The sequence below is a fragment of the Knufia obscura genome (genome assembly GCF_036327395.1).
Source record: "Knufia obscura strain CCFEE 5817 isolate CBS 148926 chromosome Unknown scaffold_5, whole genome shotgun sequence".
Taxonomy (NCBI): domain Eukaryota; kingdom Fungi; phylum Ascomycota; class Eurotiomycetes; order Chaetothyriales; family Trichomeriaceae; genus Knufia; species Knufia obscura.
In genome coordinates, this window is record NW_027042691.1 from 63,682 (window position 1) to 82,915 (window position 19,234).

At 51.6% G+C, this 19,234-nt stretch overlaps 6 protein-coding genes across 6 annotated transcripts; 3 read left to right on the forward strand and 3 right to left on the reverse strand.

Annotated features, from left to right (window-relative positions):
- Window positions 1–201: 201 nt before the first annotated feature.
- On the forward strand, window positions 202–2,952 carry PMZ80_004821 (uncharacterized protein; the record flags this gene model as incomplete). The annotated part of the gene is made up of 1 exon (XM_064873244.1): window positions 202–2,952. The coding sequence occupies one exon, from the start codon at window positions 202–204 to the stop codon at window positions 2,950–2,952; it is 2,751 nt and encodes a 916-aa protein (XP_064730348.1).
- Window positions 2,953–4,291: 1,339 nt separating this feature from the next.
- PMZ80_004822 (uncharacterized protein) lies at window positions 4,292–6,125 on the reverse strand (the record flags this gene model as incomplete). The annotated part of the gene is made up of 3 exons (XM_064873245.1): window positions 4,292–5,640; window positions 5,904–6,020; window positions 6,068–6,125. The coding sequence occupies 3 exons, from the start codon at window positions 6,123–6,125 to the stop codon at window positions 4,292–4,294; spliced, it is 1,524 nt and encodes a 507-aa protein (XP_064730349.1).
- Window positions 6,126–7,795: 1,670 nt separating this feature from the next.
- PMZ80_004823 (uncharacterized protein) lies at window positions 7,796–9,695 on the forward strand (the record flags this gene model as incomplete). The annotated part of the gene is made up of 3 exons (XM_064873246.1): window positions 7,796–8,075; window positions 8,129–8,969; window positions 9,041–9,695. The coding sequence occupies 3 exons, from the start codon at window positions 7,796–7,798 to the stop codon at window positions 9,693–9,695; spliced, it is 1,776 nt and encodes a 591-aa protein (XP_064730350.1).
- A 787-nt stretch (window positions 9,696–10,482) lies between these two features.
- TIF34 (translation initiation factor eIF3 subunit) lies at window positions 10,483–11,552 on the reverse strand (the record flags this gene model as incomplete). Its single annotated transcript, XM_064873247.1, has 2 exons — window positions 10,483–10,959; window positions 11,019–11,552. 2 exons carry the CDS (start codon window positions 11,550–11,552, stop codon window positions 10,483–10,485), a joined length of 1,011 nt encoding a protein of 336 aa, XP_064730351.1.
- Window positions 11,553–12,895: 1,343 nt separating this feature from the next.
- Window positions 12,896–15,736, forward strand: ADE3 (tetrahydrofolate synthase; the record flags this gene model as incomplete). Its single annotated transcript, XM_064873248.1, has 1 exon — window positions 12,896–15,736. The coding sequence occupies one exon, from the start codon at window positions 12,896–12,898 to the stop codon at window positions 15,734–15,736; it is 2,841 nt and encodes a 946-aa protein (XP_064730352.1).
- Window positions 15,737–17,427: 1,691 nt separating this feature from the next.
- Window positions 17,428–18,381, reverse strand: PMZ80_004826 (uncharacterized protein; the record flags this gene model as incomplete). The annotated part of the gene is made up of 1 exon (XM_064873249.1): window positions 17,428–18,381. The coding sequence occupies one exon, from the start codon at window positions 18,379–18,381 to the stop codon at window positions 17,428–17,430; it is 954 nt and encodes a 317-aa protein (XP_064730353.1).
- Between the last annotated feature and the right edge of the window lie 853 nt (window positions 18,382–19,234).

Below are 19,234 nucleotides of genomic sequence, written 5' to 3' on the forward strand. Positions count from 1 at the left end.
TGCCTGCCTCACTTCTTCGTGTTCAATCATCAGCCTCACCATCGATGACACCTTTGCATGATCTGATATGATGCAGTGAGCGATAATCTACTTGCTCTCCCAATCTGAGCAGAGTCTCGCAATACACATCGCACCTTGACGCATCCGCCTGCAGTGCAGTACATACATATCGACCACCCACCTCACCATCACTAACCAAACATGTCCCAACGAAGCAAATCACCACCCCTCCCCGCCTTCGGTATCCGCGACCTCGCCGGCCCCTCCAACCCACCCAGCCTCGTCTCCATCTCCCGCAGCCAATACGACAGCACAATCAAGTCGCAGCCCGACGCCAAACTCCTCTACCTCGATGACGATGACGGCGAGACAATCACAGTCGGCAGTAGCTTTGAGCTGAGTCAACGTTTAGAAGAGCCGGTGCCGAAGTATAGAGGGACAAATATTGCTGAGACGAGACATCCTACTGATGGGAAGCTTGTGCATGTGTTTGATATTAAGCGGTCGAGTGGTAGTTTGGCTGAGTGGAGGGATCATGAGGCTTATTCGAGTAAGATGTTGAGGGCAAGGTCGAGGTCTCCGGAATTAGAGGGTGGGGTGGAGAGTCCTGTGGGTTATACGTCTTATCCGCCGTTTTCGGCGCCTCTTTCGCGATCAGTTGTGAGTGAACAACTGCCTGGTGTCGCCTTGGGTCAAGAAGCCAGCTCATCCAACACCGAGGCCGTCAAAGAGTCGCCGAAATTGGAAGAGGTCAGCCAGATGGCCCACGATGAGCGCTCGCCTGAAACTATTAACATCCTTGATGGCATTGAGGAGCATCTCAGTGGTCTGGCTAATGTCCTGCAACTGGCGGCCAATACACTGAAGAAAGCTGCAGACAAGACCCAAGAGACTGATACTAGTGTTGTCGAGGATATTCTGAAAGGTGTCAAGGGCATCCTCACCGAGGTCGGTTCATTTGGTCTTGAGGCTTTTAAAGAGCTTGGGAAGGGGGTAGATGTTGAGCCATGCACAGTCGATTCTGCTTCTTCAAAGCTGTCTACGCCGGACAGTGCCATGGCAGAGCGGTGTGCAGGTGCAGCTGGTGCACTTGTTGCAAAGCAGTTTGAAGGCCACTCCATCTCCACCATTCTTGGTGAAGGGCGGGATTCCTCGTACAAAGATGAGGCACTGCGTGGAAACCAGGGCAAACAGCTCCCTGAAGTTCCGGCGCTGGAGCAGATACCAGCGAGGCCGAAAGTTGCTACATCAGACGAGGGACAGGTCAGTGATACGAGCTCGAAGCGATCCTCGAAAGTCAAGTTCGCTTTCGTTGAAGACGAGCTCCTAGAAGACACACCCGTACCAGCTGGCTCCTCATCCTCGAATCCTATCGTCATTGACGATGAATCATTCTCGACTGAGATGAAAGATAAGGGAAAGAGGTTGAAGGACAACGAGCTACCTTCACGACCACGCAATGCATCTATCCTTGACGATACAAGTGACGATGCCGACTTCCTGGCCAGGTATCCTCCCTTGCGATCCATTCGTCGCGCTCGATCAACTATTGAAACTGGTCGACATGTGTCGCCAGACACAGACTCTCCACGCTTCTTCAGCCGTGGTCGACGTGACTACGAGCCCGCTTTTGAGCGTGCAAATGCTACTGCTGCTGCAAGGGCTCAAGCAATCAGTGCTGCCGAAGCCACGAAAGAGGCACAAATGACACAACCCACTGAGACGGAGCAGGGACCATCCAATGTAATACAACCACAGCGCGATGCCCTACCAAAGGCAGAAAGCACCGAAACTGTTCGTAAGCCATTGCCAGGAGCCTGGCCTGACGTTAAGAACGAGTCGACGCCTATGCTACCTTTTTCTGGAGAGAGTTCCGGTGCCTTCTTCAACCGAATGATCGGCCGCCACAATGAGAAGTCAAACACTGGCCTTCATCGTGCTAACACTACGGCTTCCTCGAATCCTGCTTCTCGACTCACCGGGCCTTTCGATCCAGGCTTTGCTTGCGATCCAACTTCTGGCCCCTCCTATCGTCCAATGCGATCTCATCCATACCGAGCATACCGACGATCCGTCAGTCCATCGCGGCTATTCAACGAACAGCTCGAGGCAGCAAGAGCACGTCGAGTCGACCAGATGAAATCCATTCCGAAGCTAGACACTAAGCCGTCCATGCCAAACATGCCGCAACCGCGAGTTGGCTTCGGCGCTGACAACACCTCTTCGTTTAACGCAACTGCTCAAATTCCTATGGGCTCCTCGAAGTTCGAATCCCACCGCGGTGTGAGACATCACCGGAGCGTTCCACAATTCGCCCCATTCGCTGTACCTCCGCCGCCAGCACCACCAGCACAGTCACGATTCCCAACAAGAGCACGAGAACGCAGACAGCGGTACGACGATTCCACTTTCATGTGGCCTCACAAGCCTGATTTCCTCTCCGGTCCATCGCCATCAAATCCCCCACCCATTCCATTCACAGCTCGACCAGCATTCGTCCCTCACCTCGCCCCACCAGCCACATTCCGGCCTCTCAGAACAGGGCCAAACCTCCTCCCAGACGAAGTCACAGCTCAAAACACCCCAGCCGTCCCAGCTGCGCTCTCATCTCCACGCAATATGGACAACACCAACGTAAACACGAACATGTCATCCCCATCTACAATCTCTCTGCCCTCCGCACGAGAAGAGTCAAGATCACAATGGGGTTTCACCGCCCCGCCACGCCCAAGCCAACCTCAGCCTCAACCAACAACAACCACAATTCCGTATGTCCCCGAGAAAAACAAATACGACACCTGCGTCGAGCAACTGAAGATGTGTGGCTTCGGATGCGACGATGATAATCTGAGGGATAGATTGCATGTTTATGCTGTTGCGGCGGATGGGGATGTTACGGAGGCGGTGGAGATGATTGAGGAGGATAGGAGGTTGTCGAGGAGTTTTGATTAGGTGTCTAGCGGGGGTTACGACTGGAGCTTGCTGCGGTGGAGGATGATGGGGAGTGTGGCGGGTTTGAGGTCAGGTCTTCGTATGGTTTTGCGGAGAGGGAGATGACTGCGGGTTGTGTGTGAGAAGGATGACATGAGGGAGATTGGAGCTGGGATGGCTGGATGAGTACGTGCTGGTGACGAGATTGAGTGAAAGTGGGGTTCATGAACTGTGGTGGTGAGTGCATTATGTATGATGCGTCCCACATGGATTTATTTCTTTTGTATTGTACCACGGGAGATGCCGGCAAGGCATGGAACAGAATGGCGTGGAAGGAGGAATAATGCTAGCCAGGCGAAACGGCAAAATGGACAGAACGGAGTCGTACGGTTAATGTATACATACCGGCCTGTACCTAGCTATTCACAATACGAGATATGAACATCATGACCCACGGATGCGTGGATTCCCCGTTTGTCCGTCTACGATCCTGCTATGAACCGCTGGAATCATACGGCTCTATTCGTGTCCTTCATAAACGTAGGTAGGACTCCTTACCGTACAATGGCTTAACCCCGTGCGCTCTCGTTACGATATCAATAGTGAGTAAGTAGCTAGGTTGATACTTCGGCGTAGTGGTCATGGATCTGATTCAATTCAATCTTGATGTAGGTCGTAACGATGATCACACGCGCATGTTCTTCAGGTACAGATACTGCTCTGCGATGGGGAGATAGATCCGTTAGTAGGCTGAGCTCGTCGAGGCCCGGGGGAGTGAGTGAATGCTTTCTTGTATTGAGTATGCTCATGCATGTGGTGTGGTGTGGTGTGGTGTGGCTGGGAGTCCACTACAGGAATAGGAGGCAGTGGGACGCCATGATGGGGTAGAGTTTGATATATGCAGAGCGAGATCGAACGGCGGGACTGACTGATTATGGTCATGGCCAATAAGTACATGGCTGTTTTGCTGCGTGGGCTTCTGACTCAGGATAGCGCGATAAGTAGACTAGGTAAGGTACAGGGGGCTTTTTCTTTATGGCGGTTGGATTGAACTACGTATGCTCAGTAAGTAGTATGGAACGTGGAAGCAGGGTGAGGTGGGGCGTTTGATAGTGGGTGCATGTACGTCGAGGGACGATTCGGTGGTTGAGGTAGGTAGGGAACGCACTGTTCATTAGATACTGTAGACATGCTGTAGACGGGTCGACTTAGAGGAGTGGATCTGTAGGGCGGACTGCAGTGTTACACAGTCAGATCGTCACTTCCACACCTGCGGCTTGCTGACTCTTTACGCATTCGCTCGCCTTTGATCTCAGTTGTTTACAGAGATACCAACGCACCATATAGGTAATCTACCCACCTACTCCCTCCCACTTCCCTTGATCCCGGCTTTCTGCCCCTTTCCCCATCTTTCAAGCGTCATAGCAGCGATCACCGCCGCTCCCACACCACTTCCGTCCTCTGCGCTCGTCAATACGATTGGCCCTTTCTGACTTTCATCGCCCTCGCCACTCTCGTCGTTCTCCTCCCTATCTGCTTCACTCCAGTCTAGAATTTCACCTAGTGCCCTGCCCCACCTCTTCTTGAACTTCGGATGTTTATTCGCTACGCTTCCATCTGCCGCGACATGACCACTGCTGATTTTCTGGTGTCGACATATCGCCGCGATCCCCGTCGCACATAATCTTGCGCCTCGAACCGCGATGAGTTTTGCGAGCGCGCGGGTGAATTGCAGTTCCGGTTGTGTCATAGTGATGTTAAATGTGGCTTTGAACTCGTTGCCAGAGTCGGAGAGATCCGGTGTATCGTCGTCCTCGATGTTGGAGAGGAGCGATGTGTCGATTGTATATGGGGATTGTAGTTTGCTGATATCCTGGTCCTTGAAGATTATGTTGCGACTGTGTAAGTCTAGGATGATGAGACGGAAGATCTCGCCGAGGTAGAGACCCGCCGAGGTCTTCTCGAAGGCTTGCTCGCCCGGCCGGGGGGATGTGGCGTCGATTTGCTCGTCGTATTTTGTGAGTGGGAGGACATTGCGCGCGTTGTCGAAAGCGCCGTATTCGCAGTTTATGGCCATGGGGGTTTCTGGGTCTAGCTTCTTGATTTCGTCGCTGGAGTTAATTTTGGGAATGTTGGAGATTTTGTCCATGTATGCTGCGTTGCAGCCTGTGCCGAAAATTGCGCCGATGATGGTTTTGGGGTCGTGGTAGGAGGAGGCGATCATTGCGCCGGTTGTGTCGTTTACAACTGCGACTAGGGAGACGGGGAGGTTGAGGTCGGAGATTGCGGAGCGGAGTTGGGAGGCGACGTCTTCGCCTTCTACGCCTTTGATGTCGAAGCCTTTGGTCCAGGTTTGAAGAATGCCTTGGTCGATGTAGTCTTGTATGGCGGGGTAGGAGAAGGTAAAGCCTAGGTTTAGGGGGTTCGAAAAGGCACCGTTGAGGGAGTGGTCGCTTATGAAGGTTTGGAGGGAGGAGGCTATGAAGGACCAGAGTGAGGAGGCGTCGCCGGTTTTGATGCTATCGGGCATTTTGTAGGACTGTTGTTTTATGCCGATTTCGTGCTCGTTGCCGCGGAGGTTGATCCAACAGACACGGAGGTTTGTGCCGCCCAGATCGAGCGTTAGAAAGTCGCCTTTTTCTTTGCCGGTTGGAAAACCGAGGACCCAGGTTACGTACATGGCAATGTTCTTGCCATGGTCCTGTAGGCCTAGGCATGGTTAGCTCGCGATCGAGTAGGAGATGAAATAGTCCTGAAAATAAAGGGAGGGTGGTGGCTCCTTTCCCGAGACGTAGGGGATGGCTACGTTTTGGTGAGATTATGGAAGGGAGAGACAGCAATGCTTGGCGGTTACCGGACACCACCGGGATGGACGACAACGCCTTCCTATCGTAATGACGCTGGGTCCGCAACTTTGAGTCGAGTTTCGTGCAAGCTCGAACTTCAGCTATGTCGGCAATGCAATGGCATACCTTCTTCAAGCTCCTGCTGAAAGCGCTCACTGATTTGCTTCAGCTTTTTCCGGTCAACATAAAATTGCTGCTCGAGCTTCTCGAGCTCATCACGAAGCTCTGTGGGTAGATCTGGTCCTGAGCCTTGTTAGCCGGCAAATCCCCATCCTCACAAACACCAGTACCTTTCTGTTTCTCATTCGTGCCATCGACCAGGCCGTCAATCTTGTTCGTAGCTGCCATCTTGTCAAGGCTAAAAGTCACTCAACTATGAAGGTTGGACAGGAGATTGGGGCAGGAGTTGGCACAGCACGACGTTAGCATGGGTTAGTATCGGCGACTCTGACTATATATTCAGCTTGAGTCGTTGAATGAAAAATTGCGTGCCAATACTCGTTGCATAGCTGGAGCATTTCGACAACATTTGTCAAATGGCTACGATGGATGCTGATCTGCTTCCGCTGGCTGGGTGACGTCAATTGGAAATATATTCCGTCTGGTGTGGAAAGAAGCACTGGAGCAAAGATATCATTGGCTTGGGCATGATAGAGACAGAGGGGCCCATCGAAATGCGCCGCATACTTGAAGTCCGGTAGTGAAGGTATTGCCTTGATTACTCCTACGGTTGAAAATCTCAGGAGTTTACTCGTCGTGCAAGACTGGGTCGTTTCCAAAACGAGGAGTACGGATCGATGATAAGGTGTTAATCACGTGATATAAGAGTGGTAATCTCGGCTGCTGTGTTTGGAGTGTTTGCCTTCACTCAGATTGCGAAGACGTGACGTGGGAAACATCGGCAGCTCTTGCTTTCGCTTCTTCATGTACTCGTATCTGTGCTAGAAGACCACCATACAGAGACGACAGCACCACTTATCAAGACTCTCAGTGTCCCCTGTTGCATAAACTCGCCTCTAATGCATGCTGACAGCGCATGATGTGGAACGAATAGCAATGATGAATAACTTATCGATCTTACCACTTCGAGAGCGCAGCATTCTGGGCCACCGGTTGCTCGACCCAATAAGCACTAAGCGACAAGTACACTTTACCACATCAAGACGTAAAGAACAGCGAAGAGCACTTTCCTCTCGGTTATCCGTCTATCAACTTCCCATGCACTTGACATTTCTGGCTGTCCTAACACAGCTTGCATCGAAACAAGACAACAAGCGAAATCGTTCCGCAGTGAGCAGTGCACTCCCAATATGAGGCCAAACGGTAGCGAACTCTGGTTCTGAATTGATGCCTGCCCTGTCGCTGATTTGAACGCTTACTTTGACACAAGTGCAGACAATGAAAGCTATTCGTTATATCGGTGCTCGGCAACTCGCATCTTGAGATCTATCAATACAACGTTTCTGAACTTCAGGCCGGCAGAGACACGTTCATGTGTTGGACACGTGCGACGTAAGAGAACATCTTGCGAACCAAGCGAACCATGAACCTAAAAGAAACGTCTGCCATGAAATTGTGGCACTGACCGATGCAGAATGGTAACACAAACATGGTTCGTTCGGGCTCGATCGACTACTCCATTCAGACTCATCCATGCATTAGGCGCTCCCACGTTTTCGCACCGTGCAAGTGCTTATGCCTTCCCATTCGCGAGGATGAGACAACCTCCAGGTTGAGCCACCTTCGAACCGTATCAGTGGGTCAACATGCATCAGCCTTGTCTGGGGCCGCCATGGGTTGACGGAAGTGAGAGGGGCCTCCGCCTTACGCGAGCAGTCCAGAGCTGTCAAGCCCGGCCTTGACAAGCGACAAAGTTGTCAGACTTCGGAGCAGAAAGCCCTTGAAGTGCCCTAGTCTGCGCATGAAGAGCCAAAGGTAAGTCCTGGTTTCCTTGCTTACTCTTTCTCTTCGCACACAGATGCCTGATCCAATTATTGTTCCACCGAACATCGACCATCATGTCGACTTCAAAATACGACTCGTCGACGAGTGATCAGAACCGAAGGGAAAGCGAGACAGTACCGGTCAGCGACTATGAATACTTCCAATTCTCCCCAACTGTAGCGCGATCCCCTCCACCACCATCAACACCCAGCGTAACTGCACCGCCGCGGTATACTGGAGTACATTCACCTGTATCTCCGCCACTGGGTAGCAACCCTTCTCAACCTTCAGAGACTGGAGCGCCGCCTCGAGACGGACAGAATCATGCCGACTACCCAGAAGTCGTGCCGGCGGGTACGTGGTAACGATCAGAGAATGCAAGGAAACAGGGCTGACACCCTCACTAGGGCACCAGATCACGCCGAAGGTCCCAGAGTATCAGAAAACTCCCGATCACGGTGAGAAAGAAGCATATTTCGCGCCCAAGACATATCATCACTCATTTTCCGAGCCAACACCAACGGGCCGGTTCAGTGAAGCTCGAGAAGATCCCACGACTACTCAACCTCCGTCCGAACAAAAGAAGAGATACTTGTTTGGCCTGTCAAAGAAAGGCTTCATTATCGCAATAGTTGCTTTGATACTAGTCATCATCGCCATTGCTGTCGGCGTTGGTGTCGGTGTAGGAGTAGGCACGGGCAACGACTCTTCCTCGTCTGACTCCTCGTCGGGTAAGGATCCTAATTACACAATTGGTGGTGCTCTGAATCCAGAATACTACTCTAAGCAAGGTGCTTTCAACGGAAGCGGCGTGGCACTCGCCGACGTCAATTTTGGCGGCGATAACAGCATTTATGTCTTCTACCAGACATATACTGGTGAGATCGAGCAGCTCCTCTATGGAGCCGATGGATCATGGAAATTCGTCACTGAAGTCACAACAAATGCTAAGAACGCAACACCACTCTCGACAGTGGCATATATTGATGCAAATTCTGTCGCAACGTGGCATCTCTTCTACGTTTCGGAAGACAACCTCCTCAGGCAGCGTATCAACACCAATGAATCACTAGGTCTCACAAATGTCTGGGACGACGGCCCACTAAACGACCTCAACCTCAAAGTCAACGACGCCGACGCAGTAGGCATGCAAGCGTGCTATTTCGGCAACTACTACGGATCACTGGTAAACTACAACGACGCAAACTTCAGCACAAGCAATTCCACCCCCTCCACAGGCATGAACATGTAAGTTCCATCCGCCCCCTGATCTTCAATCACATCTACCATCCTACGTTCTCCACTAACCCACCACCCAGATGGTACGCCGCAGAAGACACAACCTTCGAACAATACGAATGGACAACAGGCCAATCCCAATGGTCCCACACCCGCACCTGGCCCAACATGAACACCCACGCCGGTATAGGCTGCCAATCCTGGCTCACAAACACAACATCCTACGTCTTCATGATAAACAGCAACAACACCCTCAACATCTGGTGGAAAGACATCGACACCAACAAAACCAGCACCCCGTCCCACCCAATCGACGCATACACACTCGCCCCCCTCATCGCCATCAACGACGTCCACCCCAGCACATCAATCGGCTACACCGACTTCATGATCTACCAGTCTCGTGACGCAACCATCAACGGCGTCAATATACTCTGGGCGGCCGAGGACACGGACTTCGCGCCCGCGAACGATACCACGAGTTCCGCGGTGGAAAGTAGTAGTAATGACTATGATAGTTGGGCGTTGCAGCCGCAGGATCGGGCGTTGGGGGGAACGCATATGGCGATTACGGGGAGTACGCCTGTTAGTGGCGGGAGGCAGGAGTTGTTGTTTTATCAGATGGGGGGTGATGATTTGAGGCTGGGGAAGAGGGATAGTGCGGGTGGGGATTTTAGTTTTATTGAGGTGCCGCTTGGGGATGAGAGGATTGCGAAGGGGCAGAGTTGGGGTTGAGCCTACATGGAAATTGACCTAGATTTACTCTGGGTTGTGTGGTTAGCATCTTAGTGATTGATTGAAAGGACGAATGTAACGTGCTAGGTAGATAGGTAGGCAGGTATGTAGGGAGGGAGGGAGGGAGGGAGGAAGAGAGGCGTTCTAGGCAATTTTAGGTCTATGTGGTTCCTCTGCAACGAGAAGAAACTATCAACCATATGTATGGCTTCTGCGCAGTGGTTGCGTCGACTCACTTAGTCCATTCTGTTGGCACTATTCTAAGGTCCGTTTCCTATGTCTGTCTGCTAGCAAATTGAGCGTTCGCGATCAGAGGATTGGATTCCATCAACGTGCTAGACACTCACTATCACACGAATATGCAGCAATTCCTGGGTCCTTCAAAGCCCCGACGACTTCGTGGATACTACATACAGTATCCGCCCAGGCTTGCTCGCTCCCTCTGTCCATTCCTCACTCAGGTACTCCAAAGCTGTTGCCTCCATCCTTCCTTCTCGCCTCTGCAAATTGACTAAATAATCAGTCGACCGATTAACCAACCAACCAATTCATCAGTGAGTCCCCAATCAGCAGGCAAGAAAGATCCCTGAAGACCATCCGTCCGCTCGTCTGCGATAAAACACTGACGCGTTAGCTGGAGGAATGGATGATACAAGCAAGCAGGAAGTAGGGAGTAATTAGATCATGAACCTTGTCATGCATTCATGCTCACGAGCCATCATGGCAGGATTGTACCATAACTTGTCAAATCGTTTCTGGTCTCTCGTTTCCCGTGCCATTTGCATCTCTACTTCCGGCTCGCCTCCCTCTCAACCTCGTACATGAAATCGAAATAGCTCTTATCAAAGATATGCATCCTCACATAACCATCCTCACCACCACTCGAATACGCCGTCCCCTGTGGATGTACGGCAATGGTATTCAACGGGCCAAAGTGTCCCCTCACTCTTCCAATCTCATCCTCGAAAATCTTGTGGTAGAATCTCGCCTCGAATTTGCCCTGTCTGGCACTCGTGGTTGTGACGTCCATGGCTGCCTGTCCACCGCCGAGAATCACGAAGTCTTTCTTGGGTGTTATGGCGGCGGTGTTGAGGGGTGTATCGGCGGTGTAGGATTTAAGGATCTCGAGGTCGCGGGCGCTGACGATCTTTGCGGACTTGTCTTTGCCGGCTGTGATGAAGTAGGTTTTATCCGTGCTAAATTGGATGTCGTTGATTTGTGTGTCGAATTCGTGGATTTCGACGTTGTTGATCGTTTCGCCGGTCTACGAAGGGTTAGTATTCGTGGTCATTGGCATGGTATAGGCTGGGTATTTGTGCTTACCTTTGAGTCGTATTGTGATACGCTGCCGTCCTCGTGGCCTGCGATGATGTACTTGTCTAGATATGACCAGCCAGCCACTGTGGCTTTGCTCTCCTCACATGTAATCTTCAAATCTGTTTCGTCGGACTGCTGCGTGAGGTCTTCGCCGTATTGGATGCTGTAGACGACGATTGTGCCTAGATAACCCATGCGCTTTTCTGTGACAGCGAGTAATCTGCTGCCGTCTTCGGAGAATTGTACTCGTTTTATGGCTGTCGGGTTCTCCCATGTCTTCACACATTCGCCTGTCTGAATGTTCCACAGCTTGATGGTGTTGTCGGCTGCACCAGTGGCGAGCAGTTTGCCATTTGGCGAAGGATCGCAGGTCCAGACAGCGCCCTGGTGGCCTGTGTATGTGCCGAGTCTTTCGCCATTGCTGGTGTACCATGCGCAGACAACCTTATCTTTTGCGACCGAGAACAGAAGATCGCCATCGCGGTTGTATTTGATCTGGTTTAAGGACCGCTCATGGCCTTGGAGGAGGATGGGTCTCATTTTGAGACCTCAGAACTGTCGTGGATGCGATGAATTTGTGGCTAATCGTGATATTTGACGGCAGAGACTATTTGTACAGTGTGCGACAGGCGAGCTTATCAAGTATTTATTTTGTTTGCACAATTTTGGTAGGAGCGATGTCGAAGTGACTCTTAAGTGAACGACCAGTAACATGTCGAAATATTGTTTCAGTGCGCGGCAGGCGAGTCATGGTTGCCCGCACGTCTCACATCACCACGTGATCACGTTTGAGTTAGTTGAGTACTTTACGGTAGCACCAGGTACCAACTTGGCGCTTGCCTTAGGTGCTTCATGCTCATCAAGTTCAGAGTTAGTTCTGCAACGAGTCTTGACCAGCTCAGTTCGGATCACAATCCCCTGACTTTGCAGGTTCGCTGAGTGTTGTTGCATGGCAAACATAGTATCTCCTCGGCCTTCATTTCGTCCAATCCGAGGCTTGATGCCTGAGTGCCTGATTATCTGCACATTCCATCAGACACTCTGACAGGTGCTTTACCACCGCAAGTTGATTGATACATGTTTCAGGTAGTACTGTCATACTAAGGTCGTCGAGTGCTGCCACCAAATACCAACTTCCCAGTAGAATGGCCAGGCAGCCCTGATTTGACTGATAATTCATGCCTTAGGCATCCTATTGGACCAGATAATTACAAGCTCGATCTATTTCGGAGACGAGCAGTATTGCTGTGTTAGCTGGAGACTACAGAGCCCTTTCGTGAACAATCGTTTTTCAGGAGACATTTGTTCTGCGGTCCTTTGACTCTCCCGGAATTATGCTGGTCATCGTTACCAAAATCATTTCTCGTGTAGGCATGCATGAAGGTGATGCCAAGACGTGGCCCGGAAGGAAATTTTTTCCTTGAGAAACGCGACGGCTGATGACAACGCGACGCAGGCTGGGAATAATTTATGATGATTCTTGTGATGACTGTGAGTTAGGTATGCTATCGTTTCATCGGAGTTCAAGGCGTTCAGAAAACATATTCGATCAAGACAGCCATCAATTCTCGCGCCAGATGTCAGAATCGAGCTAGGACTAAATTATGGCATCCTCTCTTTCTACTCGATCGGTAACATTTGTTCGATATCGGAGGCTGCCCGTTCTCTGCGGCCAATTTTCGCAGTCTTCCCCTCACCATTTTTTGCACACGAGCGCTGCTCATACATGTGCTCATTCAAATTCTGGTACCTTGACTCGAAGCTCAAAATATCTGCCTAGGGCTCGGGTACTTCACCAACCAACAACAGCTACAGGCTGTCTATATCCTGGCCTCCATTCCCTCTCTCAACCCCGCCGGTCATTCTCAAGCTCGTCGCCAGCCATGGTGGGGACAAAGATCGATGGCACGGCCATAGCAAAAAGTATCAGAGAGAAGCTGCATGCCGAGATAGAAGAGGCCCAGAAGTCAAACCCTCGCTTCAAGCCAAGTCTCAAAATCATACAAGTTGGCGATCGTCAGGATTCAGCAACGTATGTGCGCATGAAACTGAAGGCGGCTGAGGAGGCTTCGATAGACTGCGAACTTGTTCACCTGCCAGAATCCATCTCAGAACCAGAACTACTGCAGAAGATCACAGTTTTCAACAATGATCCCTCGGTGCACGGCATCCTCGTTCAGCTGCCTCTGCCCAAGAATCTCTCCGAACACACAATCACCTCCGCTGTGGTAGACGAGAAGGATGTTGATGGCTTCGGCGCTACCAACATTGGTGAACTGGCGAAAAGAGGCGGCAAACCATTCTTTGTACCATGCACCCCACAAGGCGTAATGGTGCTGTTGAAAGAGGCTGGTGTTGACCCTAAGGGAAAGACCGCTGTTGTGTTGGGCAGAAGCGATATTGTGGGAAGCCCAGTTAGCTTCTTGCTCAAGAACGCCGATGCTACCGTCACAGTATGTCATTCCAAGACACAGAATCTGAAAGATGTTGTCAAGCAAGCAGATATCTTGGTTGCTGCTATTGGCAAGTCGCAATTTGTCAAGGGCGATTGGCTTAAGCCAGGCGCAGTCGTAATCGATGTTGGCACCAACTACATTCCAGACGACTCCAAGAAGTCCGGTCAGAGACTGGTCGGTGACGTGGATTTCGATTCTGCTGTCGAGGTCGCCTCACACATTACTCCCGTTCCCGGTGGTGTTGGCCCCATGACTGTTGCTATGCTGCTTCAGAATGTTGTCGATGCTGCAAAGACCTATTTCGAAATCCTCAAAGCCAGACATATTACACCTCTACCCATCAAGCTGCAACAACCAGTCCCTTCGGACATTGCCGTCTCCAGATCGCAACACCCGAAGCAGATCACCCAGATAGCAAAGGAAGTCGGTATTGCACCACATGAACTTGAGCCATATGGTGCCTACAAAGCCAAAGTTGACCTGACCCTGTTGAAGCGCTTGGAACATCGCAAAAATGGCAAGTACATCTTGGTCGCTGGTATCACACCCACGCCCTTGGGCGAAGGAAAGTCAACTACAACAATGGGTCTCTCACAGGCGCTAGGTGCGCACCTAGGCAAGATCACTTTTGCTAATGTCAGACAACCTTCCATGGGTCCGACTTTCGGTATCAAGGGTGGTGCAGCTGGCGGTGGCTACAGTCAGGTCATTCCGATGGACGAATTCAACCTTCACTTGACTGGCGATATTCACGCCATTACTGCCGCAAACAACCTGCTAGCAGCCGCTATCGAGACGAGAATGTTCCACGAGAACACACAGAAAGACGGTCCACTATACCGGCGACTAGTACCAGCAAAGAAGGGAAAGCGCGAATTCGCGCCCATCATGTTCAGAAGGCTGAAGAAGCTAGGCATAGACAAGACAAACCCAGACGAGCTGACAGAAGAAGAGGTTCGAAGATTCGCTCGTCTCGACATCGATCCAGAGACCATCACTTGGCGACGAGTGCTCGACGTCAACGACAGACATCTTCGAGGAATCACAGTCGGTCAAGCACCAACAGAAAAGGGCCAAACAAGAGAAACAGGGTTTGACATCTCTGTCGCGAGTGAATGCATGGCCGTGCTCGCACTAAGCAATGATCTTCACGACATGAGAGAACGACTTGGAAGCATGGTCATCGGTACATCCAGAGGTGGCGACCCGGTAACCTGCGATGACCTTGGCGTTGGTGGTGCTCTGACTGCACTCATGAAGGATGCAATCAAGCCAAATCTGATGCAGTCTCTAGAAGGCACACCAGTCTTTGTTCACGCAGGTCCTTTTGCCAACATCTCAATTGGCAACAGCTCTATCCTGGCTGATAAGCTGGCACTGAAGCTTGCAGGCACAGAGCCAGATGAGGATGTCGCCGAAAAGGCAGGCTATGTCGTCACAGAAGCAGGCTTTGACTTCACGATGGGCGGCGAACGCTTCTTCAACATCAAGTGCCGCTCATCAGGCTTAGTACCCGACGTTGTTGTGATCGTCGCAACGATTCGTGCTCTCAAGGTCCATGGTGGCGGACCAGAGATCTCACCTGGTGCAGCTCTTGCAGAAGAGTACCGAACAGAGAACGTCGACCTCCTCCGAGCCGGCTGCGTCAACCTCGCCAAGCACATCTCAAATGCCAAAGAGTACGGTGTGCCAGTCGTTGTTGCCATCAACAAATTCGAGACAGACTCCGAGGCCGAAGTGAAAGTCATCCAAGAAGAAGCCCTCAAAGCAGGCGCTCAAGACGCCATCATGGCCAACCATTGGGCGGAGGGTGGCCTCGGCGCCGTTGACCTCGCCAAGGGCGTCATCAAAGCCGCGAATAGCAAAGAAAACGGTGCAGACTTCAAGTTCCTCTACGAAGCAGGTCCCGAGTCATCCTCAACAATCCAATCACGAATCGAGGCAATCGCACAAAAGATGTACGGAGCTGCTTCGGTCACATTCTCCGAACTCGCACAGAAGAAAGTCGACACATACACGAAGCAGGGCTTCGGACACCTCCCGATATGCATCGCGAAGACACAGTACAGTCTGTCCCACGATGCGGCACTGAAGGGTGCGCCAACTGGCTTCGACGTACCGATCCGTGATGTCAGACTCGCTGTCGGTGCTGGATATCTATATGCGTTGGCTGCTGATATTCAGACTATCCCTGGTCTGCCCACAGCACCGGGATACATCAATGTCGATGTCGATACTGAGACAGGCGAGATTGATGGGTTATTCTAGGCTAGATTTCCTCGAAAGGATAGTTCTATGATGCGGCATAGCATGGTTACGGCGTAATGATTCATTATTCTGTTTGGTTGGTCGATTGTCATATTTCAACACAATGATACCCCTCAACGAGTTCAACAGGTGTAAACCTTCATATTAGATAGACGCCGGTACGCACCTGGCGGCAATTCTGCAGAAGCAAGCAAGCAGTACCAAGTTCTCTTCCGCATCTTCAAGACATCAACATGTATGAAATTCCGCGTCATACCCGTCTCTGCTTCTCCATTTCTGCTAATTTATCCCTCATTACCTCCAGCTACCTTCAACCCATTGCTAATAAGGCTGCATCCGCGCTGTCCCTCGATATGCCTCCACTTCCTTACTCACCTCCTCCAAGGCCGCAGCGTATGTCAGCAGATACAGCCTAGCCGATTGATCCACAACGCCACGTCCGTGCTTCGAGCATACATGTGTACGACGACGCCCTTCCATCCATCCATCCATCCATCCCTCCCTCCATCCTTCGATTAACTGGGAGTGCAACTCACGACCCCGTCATCAAGCCAGGAAGGTGCAACGGAGGCTACACCAGGAAAACAGGTAGGTACGACCCAATCCTACTAGAGGAGGAAGGCACGACCCGTGGCAGGTAAGGAAGTTGCGACCCACGCCCCGTGGAACGAGGAAGTTGCGATCAGGTTGTGGAAGGGGCAGGTGCGACCCGCATCGTCGAATAATGAAGGTGCGACAAGGTGATAGGTAAGGAAAGTACGACCCAGGCAAGGAAGGAGCGACCGGGTTGTATGGAGGTAGAAGGTGCGACCCAGATCCACCAGAAGGGGAAGGCACGATCGAGCATATGACACAGGAACGGAAGTCACGACGCAGGACGGCTCCCTGCTAGGAAGGTGCGGTCACGTCACGGCAGACAGGAAGGCACGACTACCTGACTGACGGGGAAGGTGCGACACACTTTTGCACGATGAGGAAGGTGCAACGCGTCCTGTGGCTCGGGAGGAAGGTGCGACTCGTGTGGCTTGGGAGGCAGGCACGATGCACTCAGGACTGAAAAGGAGGGCGCAATGGTGAACTCTGTCTGCGGCAGATGCAACCGGGTCTTGGATCAGTGGAAGTTGCGAATCAGTAAGAGATGGCAGGTGCGGTCTGATCAGGAAGGGGAATGGAAGGCGCGACCCATGAATGTCTCGGAAATTAGATTGGCAAGAGCACTGCGGGGGCAAGAATCGTGGACGCCATGCTGTTAGAGATGGTGATCTTGGTGGCGTCCTTGTTAGTGATGGGACAGGCAGTAGACGCAGAGCAACGGCAGGAGACGCGGAGAAGCAACGGAGTGTATGCATGAATCCTATTAAGTACAGACTCATTGACACCTTGACAGAAATGCAATCGTGCTGCCACGCCTTCATGAATTGAAGAATGACTGGCCAGTCGGCGTGGCAAGACCGCGTTGTCAAATGTGTTCGTGGGCAGTGACCCTGCCCGGTTACGGGGAGGGTATGCCGTAGCCTTTCGCGATGGCTTCCGTCATCGGAGTGGGCTTCGAGGCTAGACATCATGACTCTAGGGCAGCGGCGGCGCTGGTGATGTATGTATGTGTAGAGCCATGATGTTGCCAGAAGTTGAAAGCGTCCTCTCACAGAGGACAAACCACCACATCACATCTAGGACAGCATGTGATTCATCTACTTTCTCCGTCTCTCCACAGCAGCAGCTGGCGCATGCCGGCTTTTCGCAGCCGGTGGTGCTGCCTTCGGTGCAGGCTTCGGTGCGGCCTTCACACCGTTCCTCGCTCTCTCAGCCTCGAGTTGAGCACGTGCTCGTCTCCTCAATTCAGCTTGCCGCTGAGCGTCGTCTTCCTCCTCGTCTTCACTTGTTGTGCATTCACTGCTGTCATCACTCGACGTGTAACCACATTTCTTGCCACCGCAGTCGAGCATGACACGTCGACCATCTCTGGTCACGCCCCATCTGTTGCATCTGCATCTGTCGCCGTCACTGTCTGAAGTGGCAGAGCTGGATGAGCCGGCCGATGAGGAGAAGACTGTGCCGCTGGACTCGGAACACTCCGAGAGCTCGGAGGGTGATGACGAAGCGTGGCGATCCGAGAGACGGGTGCCTGCGAATCGTTCCTCGAGATCGTCAATGGGCGAAGTGTCGTAGTCTGCTTCTCTCAAGCCTCGGCTGGCATAGGGCTTCTGAGGCTTTGGATGGATAATTCGACCCGGTGACAAGGCACGACCTTGTGGGACGTCAGATGTGGGGGACTTGACACTCGTGTTGAGTTTCACATCTGGCTTAGCGGAGGCTGGCGCTGGTGCGGTCTTGCTTGCAGCTGGGACGTTGAGCACGTTCAGCTTTCGGCCTGTTGTCTTCTCCACAACGTGTTCCTTAGCTGGGTCGTGCGAGACATGGTAACCGTCAACGATGTAGTAGTACCAATAGCGGCTGCCGAGCTTCAAGGCATGAGCACCTTGGAAGCGGAATGTACCTTTCCACGAGCCGGGCTTGGCGGCATCTTTGACAATTGACAGAGGAAGCTGTGACTTGTACCCGTCCCATGAGCCGAGTAGATGGACTGTTCGGACATTAGGGGAGGTCCTGAGAGTGAATCCGAGCTGAACTGCTGGGGAAGACATTCTGATTTTTGTTGTATTGTATTAATTAGAGCTGTAGACGTTGGAAGTAAATTCGTTGATCGTTGATCGTGTCGTAGGCGTGATTCGTCGATGAAGCAGGAATAAATTAATTAGTGATGATTGACCAGCAATCGTTGTAAGGGCAAAAAGGTAGTATGCAAAAGATTGTTTGAAAGACCTGGAATTATTGTTGTAAGGCGCAGACAACAGGTACCAGACCTATCGTGATGTCCAAGGTGGAAGGGGAAACAAGTCCTCAATGGAATCAGGTAGGAAAGAAAGGTAATAAGAGGCAGCAAGTATGATACGCGTTGATAGACTATTGATAAAACTGTTGACCGGCAACAGAACTGCTTGTCGAGTAAGGAAACCGTCTGGTTCGACTGCTGTGTTGTCCTGAGATGGGCTGCTTTGCCGCCGCAATTTTGATGCTGGACTTGTATGAGTATTGGGTTGGCGTTAATTATTGGATGCTCCAGGCACAACAGTAGACCGTTCCAGACGGGGTGTATTAGGTGGCAATAGCTAAAAAGCGCGTATCAAATTTAACAAGACTTGCTTGCTGGAAGAGAGAAGGAAGGGAGAGTCAGAAGCGCGATGAATGCGGCACATATATCTAATTTTGAAAACAACCAACCTGACGAAGAAGTGAGCAGCTTGGATGGGATGCACTCCACCTCTGCTGTAGGCAGCTGGACAAGCAGAGCACATGGTTGTGGTATCACAGAAACCACCCTCAGGAAGCATAATCGTGGCACACGGCTTTGAAAGTTGAGAGAAAGAACGAATGAGATGGTTGAAAGAGCGTGAAGGCGCGTAAAACAACCAAAGAGAAAGGTGAGTGGAAAAGGTG